Here is a 14,849-nt window from a genome sequence, read left to right as displayed (position 1 = left end):
GAAGGCCTAGATGGGAGAAGCCAGACTACCTATGTGCAACCACTGGAAACCAACTCCAGCATGGGAGAAAAGCCCAACCTCCATGTTGGGAAACAAGGAGCAAGATTCACCAGGCCGCAGGATCAAGCCATTCTGACCCACCTTCTGAGTCCAGTGGAGCAGAAAGCACCTAGGCCACCAAATGATGACCTCATGTGGCTTCTGTCACTGAAATTTCCCTTTTCATTGAGAGAAAATAAATTAGCACATGTCACAGGCTAGACCAACAGTAACATTTTCAAATTACCATATAAAATACAAGATTTGCGGGACAAAACACACCATAAAAAGAAAGTCAAAAGCTAAACAATAAACTGGAAAAAAATACTTGTAATATATACTATGACAAAGGGTTAATACCTCTAATAAATAAAAACAACAGATAGATGGTGAACAATCTTTATTCATAAGCTTTACCAACATATTTGCCTTGAAAGAGAATGTCAGCTCTCAGCAGATTATTTGGAATTCTATGCTGACTTAAGAGAAAACTTTAAATGCTTCACTGGTAAAAAGAAGTCAGCTTTTATCAATGGCAGTGAAATTGCTAGATTTTGTGAAGGAATCTGGGAAAAGCATTGGCTCATTTCCATGGCTTTACACAGAGCAAAATAAGGAAAGGGAAGTGTTATGTTAGGGCTGAAGTCGTACATTTAAACTGTTAAACAGCATTTAACCCTGTGACCGAGGGCTTTCTGAAAGTTAACAAAGTGCAGGCAAGCTATTGGGAAAATGAATAATAAGGGGATCATTCAATAATAGCTCTGTTTTTAATAAGCCAATGTTTCGACAATTCTATAGGTTGGTTGGTTGGTTGGTTTTGGCAAGCTTGGAAATAATCACAAAATAAAAATGTGAGATACTGATTTTGGTAAAAATGAAAGCAACATCAAAGCCCGAGATTTCAGAGCACAGAGGAAAGCACCACCTTGCACTCCTCAGAGACTGCTGACCACACAGAGGCAGACAACAGTGCTGTAATGGGGGGGCCCTAGAAGCTGCTGGTGGACAGCGTGTCTCTGTGTCCGCCCGTGAAATTCAGTCCAACGAGCTCACAAAAGACTTTGGTTTCTTACTCAAGTAGCAACAAGGCTATCCAAGGAAAGTCATTTCCAACTGTCACTTTTTGGGGAAGATGTTTCTCAAAGTAGAGTCAGGCTCTGAGGGAAGGGAAGTGGGGAGGAGAGACTGAGGTGAGAACTTTAAAATGGGAAGATCTGGGAGGGGGAAAATACACACGTTGAACCATCCCAATGATGCCAGCTGGCCTGCCCCGGGGCATGCACACTCACAGGCATGCCTGGAAGGTGTGTGGCTCGGAAGAAAACACCTCTAGATTCCAGAGGAAGTTGACTGCTCTAGTGCGATTGCTGGCTCAGATAAGGCCCCCCTGACCAGCCTGGGAGGTCGTCACTCCTGGCACTAACCCTCAGTCTTTGGGGCCTCCTCAGAAATCCACACACCCACCCTCTTCACGAGGGTGAACTTTCCAACTTCACCACAGCCACTGTGTGCCTTTCTCTCTATTTGCACACTTCGCTGGGTTTTAACAGGGAAAACAATTGGTCACAGATGAGTTAGCGCCTCAAGAAAGGCAAGAGAGGTTTTCTGAAAAAAAAGTTGGCAAAACCTCCAGATGCTGAACACCTCAGAAGAACTGCTTTGCACTGGGCATTCTAAGCAAGCTCGAATCTTCCTCATTCTAAACCAGGGATGGTCAGGCCATTCTCATCACCTTCTGAGGAAATCACTCCTATTCAGAAACCAAGAGCATTAAATTTGAAAGAAAACTAATATTCTCTAGAACCTACCTACCTATGTCAGGCACTGTTAAAGGTGAGTTGTGTGTGTTCAGTCACGTCCAGTTCTTTGCAACCCCATGGACTGTAGCCCGCCAGGCTCCTCTGTCCATGGGATTCTCCAGGCAAGAATACCAGAGTGGGTTGCCATTTCCTCCTCCAGAGGATCTTCCCAACTCAGGGATCTAAGTCTCTTATGTCTCCTGCATTGGCAGGTGGATTCTTTACCACTGCACCAACCTGGGAAGCCCCCAAAAGGTGACTTAAATGCAATTACCCCTCACTGTACCCCTGTTGTGGGTGTGGGTGTAACTGCCCCTATCTCACCAAAGAAGGATCCAGTGCTTGTTGGGCTCAAACTCCTTCCCACAGTCAGCAGCTGGAGCAAAGAAAAACACAAGGCAACTGACACTAAACCTGGGGCCTCTTCCACTTCATCACCCCGCTCTTAGGTGTGAGGATATGAAATAAAATGCACCTAAACTGGGCTAAAGTCCACAGAAGTCAATCTATTAATAATAGGGGACTGCATAAACTCACAAGATTCTTACTGCAGAAAAAATACAGGAAGATGAGAAGTGGTTCCCGCACCAATCCAATACCATCGGTTCGTTCATTCATTCAACAAGCCTTTATTGAGTATCTAATGTACTAGAGAATGTTCTAGGTACTAGAGATAGCCTGGATGGGGGCAGAAAAAAAATCCCTAGCCTTGTAGAACTTATAGTCAGGGAGAGAGATGATAAACACGAAGCCATGACGGGTGGCGACAAGGGCAATGAAGAAAAATATGCAAGGGTGAGCAAAGGGGAAAGGGCGAGTGACGTTGGAAGGGCGGCCAGGACCAGCCCTCTGAGGAGATGGCTCTTGAGCACAGCCCCGTCTGAAGCGGGAGTGAGTCACCCGCCAGCTGGAGACAAGGGTGCGGACTAGGCAAGCACGAGAGCCGCAGCCAGGAGGACTGCATACCTCATGTTCCGGCACAGGAGCGGGAGCAGCGAGGGGCTGGGCTCAGGAGGGCAGAGGAGCGGCCACCCACCGGCCAGCCCACGCAGACGCACGGAGCCCGCTCAGAACCACCCGGAGCACAGCTGGGAGCACAGACTGCGGGCCACCCTCAGGGTTACTGCTTCAACAGGTGGGGCCTCTGATTGTGCGTTTCTACCAAGTTCCCAGGTGAGGTTGATGCTGCTGGCCTGGAGACCACACTGAAAATCACCACTGTGGAGCCTTGCAGATCGTAGAAGACCTCCAATTATGTTCTAAATGTGTCAGGAAGCCACTGGGGGATTTCAAGCAGGGGATGAAGGAAATCTATATGGGGTAAAGCTCCCCGCTGGGGAGCAACAACACTAGCTCAGGGAGTGATGGTGATGGTCTTGAACTAGCTGGCTGGAGTAGAGGGGGTGAAAATGGTGAGATTCAGAATCTATTTTGAAAGTAGGACAGACAGCACTTGCCAATGGACTAATGCGTATGAGAGAGAAAGAGAGAAATCAAGTGACTCCTTGGTTTTAGACTGACCTGCTGAGTCATAATGGAGGCATTTGCTAAAATGGGGAAGACAGGTTTGGGATTGCAGGTCATTTTGAACATACTGATTTCTCTGAGATGCTCGTTTGAATCCAAGCGGGATCGTGAGTAGGTAAATATGTCTCAGGCTCTGGGAGAAGTCCAGGCCAGAAGTGTAAATTTGGGAGGCATCATTTTCTAACCAGTACATGCAATGATGTGGCTGGAAGTGATCACTAAAGAGTGAATATAAATCAGCAGCAGCCCATACTGAGCCTCATGACACACAAAAGAGACAGAGAAGGAAGTGCCTATAAAAAAGGAAAAACCCAGGAAAAGTCATGGAAACCGAGAGAAAAAGTGTTTTCCTGAGAAGGAAGCTTTCCCCGAGAAGTTCATTGATGCTTATATGCTGAGTACATCATGTGAAATGCCGGGCTGGATGAAGCACAGGCTAGAATCAAGATTGCTGGGAGAAATATCAATAACTTCAGATATGCAGACGACACCGCCCTTATGGCAGAAAGGGAAGAGGAACTAAAGAGCCTCTTGAATGAAAGTGAAAAAGGAGAGTGAGAAAGTTGGCTTAAAGCTCAACCTTCAAAAAACAAAGATCATGGCATCCGGTCTCATCACTTCATGGCAAATAGATGGGGTGATGGAAACCGTGACAGACTTTATTTTCTTGGGCTCCAAAATCACTGCAGATGGTGACTGCAGCCATGAAATTAAAAGACACTTGCTCCTTGGAAGAAAAGCTATGACAAACCTAGACACTGTATTAAAAAACAGGGACATTACTTTGCCGACAAAGGTCCGTCTAGTCAAATCTATGGTTTTTCCAGTGGTCATGTGTGGATGTGAGAGTTGGACTATAAAGAAAGCTGAGCACCAAAGAATTGATGCTTTTGAACTGTGGTGTTGGAGAAGACTCTTGAGAGTCCCTTGGACTGCAAGGAGATCAAACCAGTCAATCCTAAAGGAAATCAGTCCCGAATATTCATTGGAAAGACTGATGCTGAAGCTCCAATACTTTGGCCACCTGATGTGAAGAACTGACTCATTTGAAAAGACCCTGATGCTGGGAAAGATTGAAGGCAGGAGGAGAAGGGGATGACAGAGGATGAGATGGCTGGATGGTATCAACCGACTCAACGGACATGAGTTTGAGCAAGCTCTGGGAGTTGGTGATGGACACGGAAGCCTGGCGTGCTGCATTCCATGGGGTCACGAAGAGTCGGACATGACTGAGTTGACTGGACTGAACTGAGAAGGGAGTGAACCGGTCCTGGTGACACAGGAGGGACGATGAGGGGCCTCTGGGCTTGGCAGCCTGCACGTGGAGTAGTTGGGTGGTGGGAGGGAAGAGGCTCGAGGTACACAGGGCGAGAAACGAGCCTGTGCCAAGTCCCCAGTTATAAGCAGGGTGTTCATTCTCATCACCCACACACTGTCAACATGGAAATTCTCTACCAAGAATACACTTGATATTGCTGTGAAGGCAATTATTAAATATGCAATTTCCTTTTCTTTGTGAATCACATAAGAAGACTTTGTCAGAGTTCCTGTGTTTGTTGGGTATAAACCTGTAGCAATGATATGTGATACTGCAAGTTGTATGTTTTATGTAGCCCAAGGACCAATTAAAAAAACACTAATGTTGGGCCTTTCCTGGTAGTCCATTGGCCAAGACTCCAAGCTCCCAATGCTGGGGCCCTGGGTTTAATATCTGATCAGGGAGCTAGATCCCACTTGCTACAACTAAGATTTTGCATGCCCCAGATAAGACCCAATGCAGCCAAATAAATGAACGAAAAGAAGTATTTTTAAAAGTGTGGTCAGTTATGCTAGAGGAAAGACTAAATTATCTTTATAATCCCTCTGTAGAAAATTATATTACAGAATTTTGTCATATGAGGAGACAAAGAACATGCAGAACCAATAAAGGTAAGGGACAAGTTATATACAGGTACATCAGATACTTATTTAAAAATTTGTTTTTATTTTGTAATGCTTGTGATCTCTACCATCCTTTTTAAAAAATATCTTAATTTGTAGTGATTTATTTTTCACTCCACACATTTATTTTCATGCCTAGTTTTGTATTCATAATTAGATCCTTTCTTACAGGGGCTTCCCTACCCAGAAAATTGTAGAAGCTTCAGGTCCACAAACCAGCATCCATCCCTGAATTGGAGATGAAAGCCAGAATGGAGCATGATGACGAGAAACAGTCGGGATAGGAAAAGGACAGACAGTATGAAAGCTCTCCAGGGACTCGGAGGAGTATGGCAGGCGGTAGCGGGGAGGGAGGAGCGTGGAGGAGGGGCAATGCAGAAGAAAAGGTAAACCGTGGGAGGCGTGCCCGGGAAATGATACCGGCTGTCTCACGTCAGTTATCTGGAGAGCCTCGGTTAGCGCATCTTCTGAGGTTTCAGGATGGATAACAAGGGACTTGCGAGCTCGGAAGAGAGACCGCACACATCTGAGCATCACAGAAGTGCCTGTGCCTCCAGAGTCTCTCCCGCCATCAGACTCTCACTCTTCGTGGGCGCCAGAGAGAAGGGGAGGTTTGGCGGGAGTTGGATTTTAAATGACCTGAGATACACGGCTTCACTGGGCTTTTAGCCATGGTAAAAGGGAATTTGTTTTTTAAGTAAAAGAGCGTCTTCGATCACCATCTCATAGGCAGATCCGATATATATCAGAAATTAAAACACAGAGGCCAAGGAGCTGCCAGTCTTGGAGTCTGATGAGGGTCCACTTCCTGGTTCATAACCGTGTCGTCTTGCTGGTGGAAATGGGTGTGCTCAGGGGCCTCTTTGGTGAGGGTATTACTCTCATTCATGAAGGTTTTGTCCTCCTTACTAGCCAATTCCCTGTTACTCCAACCCCCAGTAAATGTTAATATTTACACTTTAACATTTCCTTTTCATATTACCATGTGGTCTTTGTCTCCTGTTTGGACCCTGACCGACACAGGTGCTCAGAGGGAGGAGCCATTCTCACACACTTGCTCTACCTGATAACAAAACCCAAATAAGCCTTTGGCCCGGCCAGTTTTCCAAATGAAAAAACTGAATCCAATATCCTGACATTGTTCACAGAATCTGACACCAGTGATAGCTAATATCAAGGCACATAAAAGGCACGTGAAGATTTTCTTTCATGAAGGACAGTAAATTCCATATCCTAGTGGCCAGATTCATGCCCCAAAGCACCCGGACACTTACCACAAATGTGGAAGACCTCGTGAGCTGAAATTCATTCCTGAAATGAGCTGCTTGCTTGCATAGCTCCCGCCATCTCTCATACATGAGAGCCCTGTCCCTGAAAATAGCCGTGTTCGCGTTCCAACCAGCACCCAAAGCGGCAATAGTAACTGTTACACATTTCTCTCACACTGTGTGATTACCATTAGTTCTTTTGAGCACCCACAATCAAATCAAAATCAGGGTGATAGGGTCTAGGGGCAAACATGAAAACCTCAAAAGTGTGCAGCTGCGGTTTGGGGAAGGGGGTGCTCCTTGTTGGGCTATCTTTCGGCACTAGGGGGCAGCAGCCTCATTCAGAATCTGATCCGCACTTGCACACACCTAACACATCTTTGTTGTGGCTTTATTCCTCCATATAGGGTATCTGTCCCATTAAAGCGAATAATCCAGAGAGTAAAATATAAAAATGCCATTCAGAGTTTGCCTAGGGACTGTGAAAGACTTGCTCTCCAACTATTGTGAAAACTCCCAAGAGTGGCCCCTGAATTGTCATTTTTACTTGGGCAGTTAGAACTTGTGATTTCCAGTGTGAATGACTTCTGTTCTTATGCGCCAAGAGTAGGACCCCAGCCTCATCACATCTGGCCCCGCTGACCTCAAAGCATCCCTGTCTTTCACCCAGCAGGTACATGGACCACAGTTTCCAATGCAACTCCCATTGTGAAATGAGGGAACAGAACCTTAGTTCCTATTCATAGCTTCCAGATCCAGCTCTGAGACCAGAGCCTGGGGAACCCCAAAACACTGCTCTTTTCAGTGAAGTTGTGTCTACAAACACCCTAATAGAATTGACAGAAAACGATTCCTCCAGGGGGTGTAAAATAAAACTTCTCCAACAGAAGAACTGAGACTCCATTTCCACCACGGTTAATTCAGCTGATTCCTTGTACAAGCTCATGTTTGGAGTGGATAGCAATTTGCATCTGTATCACGGCAGGTACATGAAACATTTACTCTACGCCAAATGCCAAGGCGGCTGCAGAGAGTTCTGCAGTTTACTTACTGCACAGTAGGACTCGGCTCAGGGGCCCAAACTCAGCACTGCCTCTTCCTCTAACGGATACAATGGTACCATCTGCTCACCAAGCTGTATACCCCCAAGGCAGTGTCTGTGAGGGGGAAGGTGCTCTTCTAATTCATGCAAAGCACCCCGTGGACTAGCAGAGACCCTGCCAGTGAAGATGCCTTCGTGGTTTATCCTGTTTAATCCTCAGTTAATGACTACACCCCTATGAGGTGGCTCCTATTGTGCCCACTTCACAGCTGAAGAGCCTGCCTCATTCCCCACGTGACACAGCCAGTGGGGGTTAAGCTGGAATTGAACCCAAGTTCCCAGTGTCTAAGCATCTCCTAAGATGTCCTGGTGCCGGAGCCAGCCGGCAAAGTCGATCAGGTCCCGAGAACGTGCACGGCGGGGCTAAGAAAGAAACTAAAGCAAGAGACTACAAAGATGGGGTCGAGAGGTTCAGACACGTCACCACGAAGGGACGCAGTCTGACACCAACTTTATTCAACATCTCATATTTATACAGAAAAGCGTGAGAGAGACAAAACAGTTGACCCTTTTTTCTTGGTTAGCCTATACATCTTACAAACAGTCACAAGAAATCTTGAGAGCATGGGAATGGCTCCCTGTTATTATTTCTTACACCAGATAACATTTTTCTGTGCGTGAGAAGTTTGCACAGAACTCCAGGTGCCTGCAGTAAATAAGCGCCTAATCTCTGGGGTGGCGGGACAGAGAGCTATGTTTGCAAGCAAACCCTCAAGGACTGAGGCAGCTCCCAGAGCTGTGTCCTTCGGACAAAGGACCCCGTTCTCACGGGCAGCTCCCCGCAACTCCCCCTTTCTTTTTATATAGGCACACGCTTATGTTCCTTTAACCGCAGACCATTTCCATAGATGGAAGCCTTTATGATCCATAGATCATCAATCAGTTTTTTAATTAAACAAGGTGCAAGAAATAAAACAGTTTTATTAGTGTATATGGGAATAGACCGACCCTCCCAGTCCACGGGTTGGAGAAGGGGAGGATCGGGAAAATAAGCCCAGTAAGCATTTGAATATTTTTCAGAGTGTGCAGTGTTAATCTGATTTAAGATAATTAATAAGGTTATCAGGAAGCTTAAAGGCGATATCGGATCGCCCTGCACCGCAACACGATTCTGTGCCTCTCGCATCAATGCCTGAAGTTGTTGCCGAGATGGTAATTCATCATGCTCTTGAATTGTCAATCTCCTCATCTGATTTGCTAGAGACTGTCTCCGCCGTGCGTACCAACCTTTCCGGCAGCCAGCGCGGCGCTTCGGCATCCTGTGGGAAAACACAAACATGCCCTCGTCCCCAGATTAGTACTGGATCTGGTCCATACCATTTTCCTACAAGTGGGTCTTTCCAAAAGACTTTAGGTCTTATTGTTTGTGCATCAAAGTTCCAAAATCGCTGTGCTGCTGAACGGCCACTTATATCCAATTGTAAAAAATTTAGAACAAATAAAGCATGGTTTAGAGAGTTGGAGGGGGTATTGGGATACAATTCCCCCTTCTTTAGTTTTTGCAATTGATGTTTGAGAGTTTGATGTGCCCGTTCAATAATTCCTTGACCTTGAGGATTATAAGGGATACCTGTTTTATGTGAGATAGACAATTGCGTACAAAATAATTGAAAATTTTTTCCAGTGTATCCTGGACCATTGTCTGTTTTTATGGTTTTAGGGGTTCCCATAACAGCAAAACATTTAATGCAATGAGCTATACAATGTTTGCTAGCTTCTCCGGATTGTAGAGAGGCATGTAAAAAGCCGGAGAAGGTGTCAATAGTAACATGAACAAATTTTTGTTTACCAAATTCAGGAATATGGGTAACATCCATTTGCCATATATCGTTTGGCAACAATCCTCGAGGATTAACTCCATAGTGGGGGACGCTAAAAAACTGAGGACACGTTTGACATTGCTTAACAATCTGTCTGGCAGCTTCTCGAGTAATGCCAAATTGAAGTCTTAAGCTATTGCTGTTTTGATGGTGTAAGCTGTGGGAAGTTTTTGCCATTTGTTCCAGTGAAGGAAATATCATACGTGTAGCTTCATCAGCCAAAGCATTGCCTCGTGCTAAAGGTCCAGGAAGTCCAGAGTGAGCACGAATATGACCAAAATAGCATTTATTAACTCTGGAGCAAATTAAATGTTGTATATCACGAAAAAGAGTTTGGATAGTAGAATTCAGGGTACCAATAAATGGAACAGTCTCAATAGTGTTTAAGGCTCTTATGATATATTGACTGTCAGAATATAAATTAAATGGAGCAGAAATTTGTAACAAAGCCTGAAAAACGGCAAATAGTTCTACTTCTTGAGCAGACTTATAATTAGTATGCCAGGTGGTAGTATTGTCCTGTATAATCATACTAGCTATTCCATTAGAAGAGCCATCAGTAAATACAGTTAGGGCGTCGGCAAGGGGCTGAGAAACAACGATTTTTGGGAAGAGAAATTGGTGATAATGAGCAAATTGCAAAATTTTATCTGAGGGATAATGATTATCAAGCCGTCCACTAAAACCAGCTAAGGCAATAACCCTTGTAATGTCGTGGCCAAAGTTATGCCTTGAATGTACGAAGGGCTGATATCGGCACAAATTTGTACATAATCGGATAAGCCTCCCTTTTTCTTGTAAGGTCTCAGGGCAGCTTGACAAGCCGAATTGGCATTTTCATAAGCAAGCTGTTTAGTCAACACCATCTCCGCCTGCTCATCTTCTATCATTTTACCAATTGTCTCAAGCAGGCGGGCAACAAAATCCTGATATGGCTCATCTGGCCCCTGGCGAATTTTAGATAAATCTTCAGTCTTTTTATCAGAATTTGGAAGCTTTTTCCATGCTTGTAGAGCCGCAGCACTAATCTGAGGGTAGGCTCCAGGTAAATAATTAAGTTGACTTAGTGTCTCGATATTCTCCCTCTCCCACCATCATTTCATAAGTGGTGTTCAGTCCCTGTCGCCGATTGATATCGGCTGTGATCCCACATTGCTCAGCAAACTCAGATTTCCATAGTAAATAATCTCCTCCAGATAAACAAGCTCGAGCAACCTGTTTCCAATCATTAGGTGGCAGATTTTGATTTCCTAAAGCCTCTATAATAGCCTGAGTAAACGGCGCAGTCGGGCCATATTGTGCACAAGCCATTTTTAACTCTTTCAGTTGCTTAAAGGGCAGCGGCTCATAATACCTCTGCTGTTGATCATTTTCAAACACTGGATAGATTCCTGAAAACCCGGGAATATGTTCTCCTTCTTCATTAGCTCGCTTAATTGCTTGTTGAAGAGGAGATAATAATATCTCACCTTTAATTTTTATGTTTTCACCGGGCAAAGAAGCAGGGATAGATATAAGCTCTCGCGGTTCTACGAAAGGCGGAGGTGGATCGAGTCCAGCAAGAACCGAGGGAGGATATGCTGGAGGCACAGGCTGGCTGGAGTGGGAGTCTCCCTGTGCATCCTTTTTTACTGCTATAACAATCTTCTGAATTAAATTCTCCAGCTGTTCTTCAGTAAGCCCTGAATGCTTTAATTCCCCTTTTCCTGAGGGGGATTCCATGTTAACCATCATCTCCCAAGGCATATCCTCTCTATGGTTCTGAGCCGCTTGTTCATTTAACTCTTTCTGTTCATCAGAGCTTAACACATCATCATTCCCTCCAGCCTTATAAGCTGTTCCCTCAGGCACAGCATAAAGCGGCTCAGGTGATGGGGCAGAAGGCTCTGTAACTTCGGGTCCTGTGGAATCCCTGAGAGCCGTTTGAATTTTATGTCCCTCATGTTCAGGATCCAGGCAGTCTCTTATGAGAGTCCACAAAGAAAAAGCATCCACAGGAACACGATTGGGACCATGTAAGGAATAATATGTCTGCAATTGTTTTCCTACTTTTTTCCAAGTTTCCAGACTAACTGTTCCTTCCTCTGGAAACCAAGGACAAACCTCCTCAATAAAAAGTAAAAACTTTTCTAGCTGTAACTTATTTACATGAATTCCCCTACCTTTTAACATAGTTTTCAACATATGTACAAATAACTGGCGGCTATTGCCTTGTCCCATGATTTATTACTCTCGACAATCACCCTCCCTGCCCTTTACTTTTAATTACTTAGGAATTCCTCTTTACTTACCTCAATCTTGGCGGGCAGCAGCCGTCGTCGCACTCCGATTCTCGGGTCCCTGTTCGGGCGCCACCTGCCGGAGCCAGCCGGCAAAGTCGATCAGGTCCCGAGAACGTGCACGGCGGGGCTAAGAAAGAAACTAAAGCAAGAGACTACAAAGATGGGGTCGAGAGGTTCAGACACGTCACCACGAAGGGACGCAGTCTGACACCAACTTTATTCAACATCTCATATTTATACAGAAAAGCGTGAGAGAGACAAAACAGTTGACCCTTTTTTCTTGGTTAGCCTATACATCTTACAAACAGTCACAAGAAATCTTGAGAGCATGGGAATGGCTCCCTGTTATTATTTCTTACACCAGATAACATTTTTCTGTGCGTGAGAAGTTTGCACAGAACTCCAGGTGCCTGCAGTAAATAAGCGCCTAATCTCTGGGGTGGCGGGACAGAGAGCTATGTTTGCAAGCAAACCCTCAAGGACTGAGGCAGCTCCCAGAGCTGTGTCCTTCGGACAAAGGACCCCGTTCTCACGGGCAGCTCCCCGCATCCTGGTGCAGACAGTGAAAAGCTATATGGTCGCCATTGTCAATCCAGCCCCCAACGTGCACGTGCCGTCCCAGGGAGAAGAGCTGCCACGTGATCGTCCCCACCCTCCTCTCACCTACGCTCCAAAATAAGTATGTGAAAATGAAACCAGATAAACTGCAAGGCTGCTGCATTAGCTATTTCACTGTGAAACATCATATATAAGAAAGTATATAAAACAAACATATAAAGTGAACACTCCTATAATCACAGAAGTCAAGAAATTACCAGCACTTAAGACACCTTTCCATTAGTCCCTGCCTAGTCATAACCACTGCCCTTATCCCTAGAGGTAACCTTATCCTGACTTTAATGTTAAAGGTTTATACTTTGATATCCACATCCAAATCCCTGAACAATATGGCTCAATTCATTCAATATTCATTGAGCATCTATCTTATGTGGGCCAGGCTCTCTGTTTGGGGCATGTGAAATAGTAAGATCCTTCCCCTCACCAAGCCTAGATTCTAGCAAATTTGTGAACTTGATATAAATATCATGCAGACATAAAGCATCATATTTCTTCTGTACAACATTGTGATATTCACTTCATTATGTGTTAGCTATAGATAACTTTCATTGGGCTACACGGTATCCCACATACAAATATTTCATATTTCTTCATTCCATTATGGATGGACATCTGGTTTACATCCACTTTGAGACTCTTTTCTCCTGTATGTATCCAGATGGACAGGAGATTGAAATCTCTAGGACATACATCTATGAGCAGACTTGCTAGGCAATTAAGATAGGCAAACCCTCAAATTGACTAGAAAATAAAACTACTATTCAAAAAGGCTTCCACCTATCTACCATCTCACCAGCCATGTCTGAGTTCCTGTAAAATCCACAATTTTACAAGTACTTGCCAGACAATCAGAGGTGTTAGTGACGTCTCGATGTCATCTTGTCTTGCATCTCTAAACATGCGTTGGTCTTTTGGATTTCCTCTTTTCCGAAGTGTCTAGTCTGCTCACTGACAGTGAAATACACGAGCAAACCTGATCTTGAGCATATGTCTGATACTGCAAGTCTACAGGTTGTCATCATAATTTAGATGTTATTGGTCTTTTTTTAACTGCTTATTTTTTGGTCATGTCACAAGACATACATAATCTTAGTTCCCCAATCAGAGATTAAACCTGCATCCCATGCATTGGAAGTGTGGAGGCTTGACCACTGGACGGCCAGGGAGGTCCCTAGGTGTTATTGTTGAGACAATGACAGTTGTACCACCAGCTAATCAGGTCTAGAATTTGCTTAGCACCTACTATTACTTGGCCAACAAAGTCCGTCTAGTCAAGGCTATGGTTTTTCCAGTGGGCATGTATGGATGTGAGAGTTGGACTATAAAGAAAGCTGAACACCGGAGAATTGATGCTTTTGAACTGTGGTGTTGGAGAAGACTCTTGAGAGTCCCTTGGACTGCAAGGAGATCCAACCAGTCCATTCTAAAGGAGATCAGTTCTGGGTGTTCTTTGGAAGGAATGATGCTAAAGCTGAAACTCCAGTACTTTGGCCACCTCATGGGAAGAGTTGACTCATTGGAAAAGACTCTGATGCTGGGAGGGATTGGGGGCAGGAGAAGGGGATGACAGAGGATGAGATGGCTGGATGGCATCACGGACTTGATGGACATGAGTTTGAGTGAACTCCAGGAGTTGGTGAAGGACAGGGAGGCCTGGCGTGCTGCAATTCATGGGGTCACAAGGAGTCGGACATGACTGAGCGACTGGACAACTGAACTGAATAGGCCAGACACTATGTCAAGAAAGCTACAGCAGGAAGTCACCTCAAAAGGTAATTTCAAGGTAATTGTTAATAGAAGCAAAAGAACAATCTAAAAACAACTCTTTATCATCTGATTCAAGATATTGGTTTAGCTTAAAATATAAAATTGTTAAATTACCAGGAAAAAAACTGTTTTTCTTTGAACATACTCTTTTAATGGGACACTTTACAGAACAACAACAACAAAAAAATGGAAAACAGAAGAAAGAATTTTACTTCCTCAATCTACCAAGAGAGATGCTCATGTTATTAAAAGAAGCCAACAAGTATATTTTACTGTGTGGGAGAATTAGAAACAGGGAGCTTGTGACCTTTGCTCCCAGTTTGTGAAAGCAGGAGGGAATTCATATTCATTGAGTGTTTCTACACCAGGCATACTTACTTCATCTAATACTCAACAAATTCTATGATGTGGGTGTTTTTCATTTTATAACTACTGTTATAGTAGTTTTGAAAGGTTGTGAAACTGTGCAAAGGCTATTCCATAAAAAGTAGTGGACCTAAGATTTGAACTTGTCTACCTTGCTCCAAGGGCTTCCCTCATAGCTCAGTGGTAAAGAATCCACCTGCCAGTATAGGAGACGTGGGTTCAATCCCTGGGTTGGGAAGACCTTCTGGAGAAGGAAATGGCAACCCACTCCAGTATCCTTGCCTGGAGAATTCCATGGACAGAAGGACCTCACAGGC

The 14,849-nt window shown here is 44.6% G+C and overlaps 1 protein-coding gene and 2 long non-coding RNA genes across 6 annotated transcripts in view; all 3 read right to left on the bottom strand.

Annotated features, from left to right (window-relative positions):
* Positions 1 to 14,849, bottom strand: part of LOC147365478 (uncharacterized) — a 207,685-nt gene that overhangs the window by 187,960 nt on the left and 4,876 nt on the right. The gene's annotated exons all lie outside the window — the stretch shown is intronic.
* On the bottom strand, positions 8,077 to 11,781 carry LOC147365480 (endogenous retrovirus group K member 7 Gag polyprotein-like). Its single transcript, XM_086319032.1, is given in 2 exon segments — positions 8,077 to 10,564; positions 10,566 to 11,781. Coding segments are annotated over 2 exon segments (1,530 nt in total). The 5' UTR covers positions 11,720 to 11,781; the 3' UTR covers positions 8,077 to 10,188.
* LOC147365479 (uncharacterized) lies at positions 8,077 to 12,024 on the bottom strand. The gene is made up of 2 exons (XR_015133773.1): positions 11,791 to 12,024; positions 8,077 to 8,938 (listed from the first exon to the last, which is right to left on the bottom strand). It is a non-coding gene; the product is annotated as an uncharacterized LOC147365479 (long non-coding RNA).

This window comes from Bos grunniens, chromosome 10, assembly GCF_055505025.1.
Source record: "Bos grunniens cultivar Pamir isolate PY7600 chromosome 10, Bosgru_T2T1.0, whole genome shotgun sequence".
Lineage (NCBI taxonomy): Eukaryota > Metazoa > Chordata > Mammalia > Artiodactyla > Bovidae > Bos > Bos grunniens.
The sequence above is the reverse complement of the archived record's forward strand: the minus strand, read 5'-3'. Positions and strand labels throughout refer to the sequence as shown.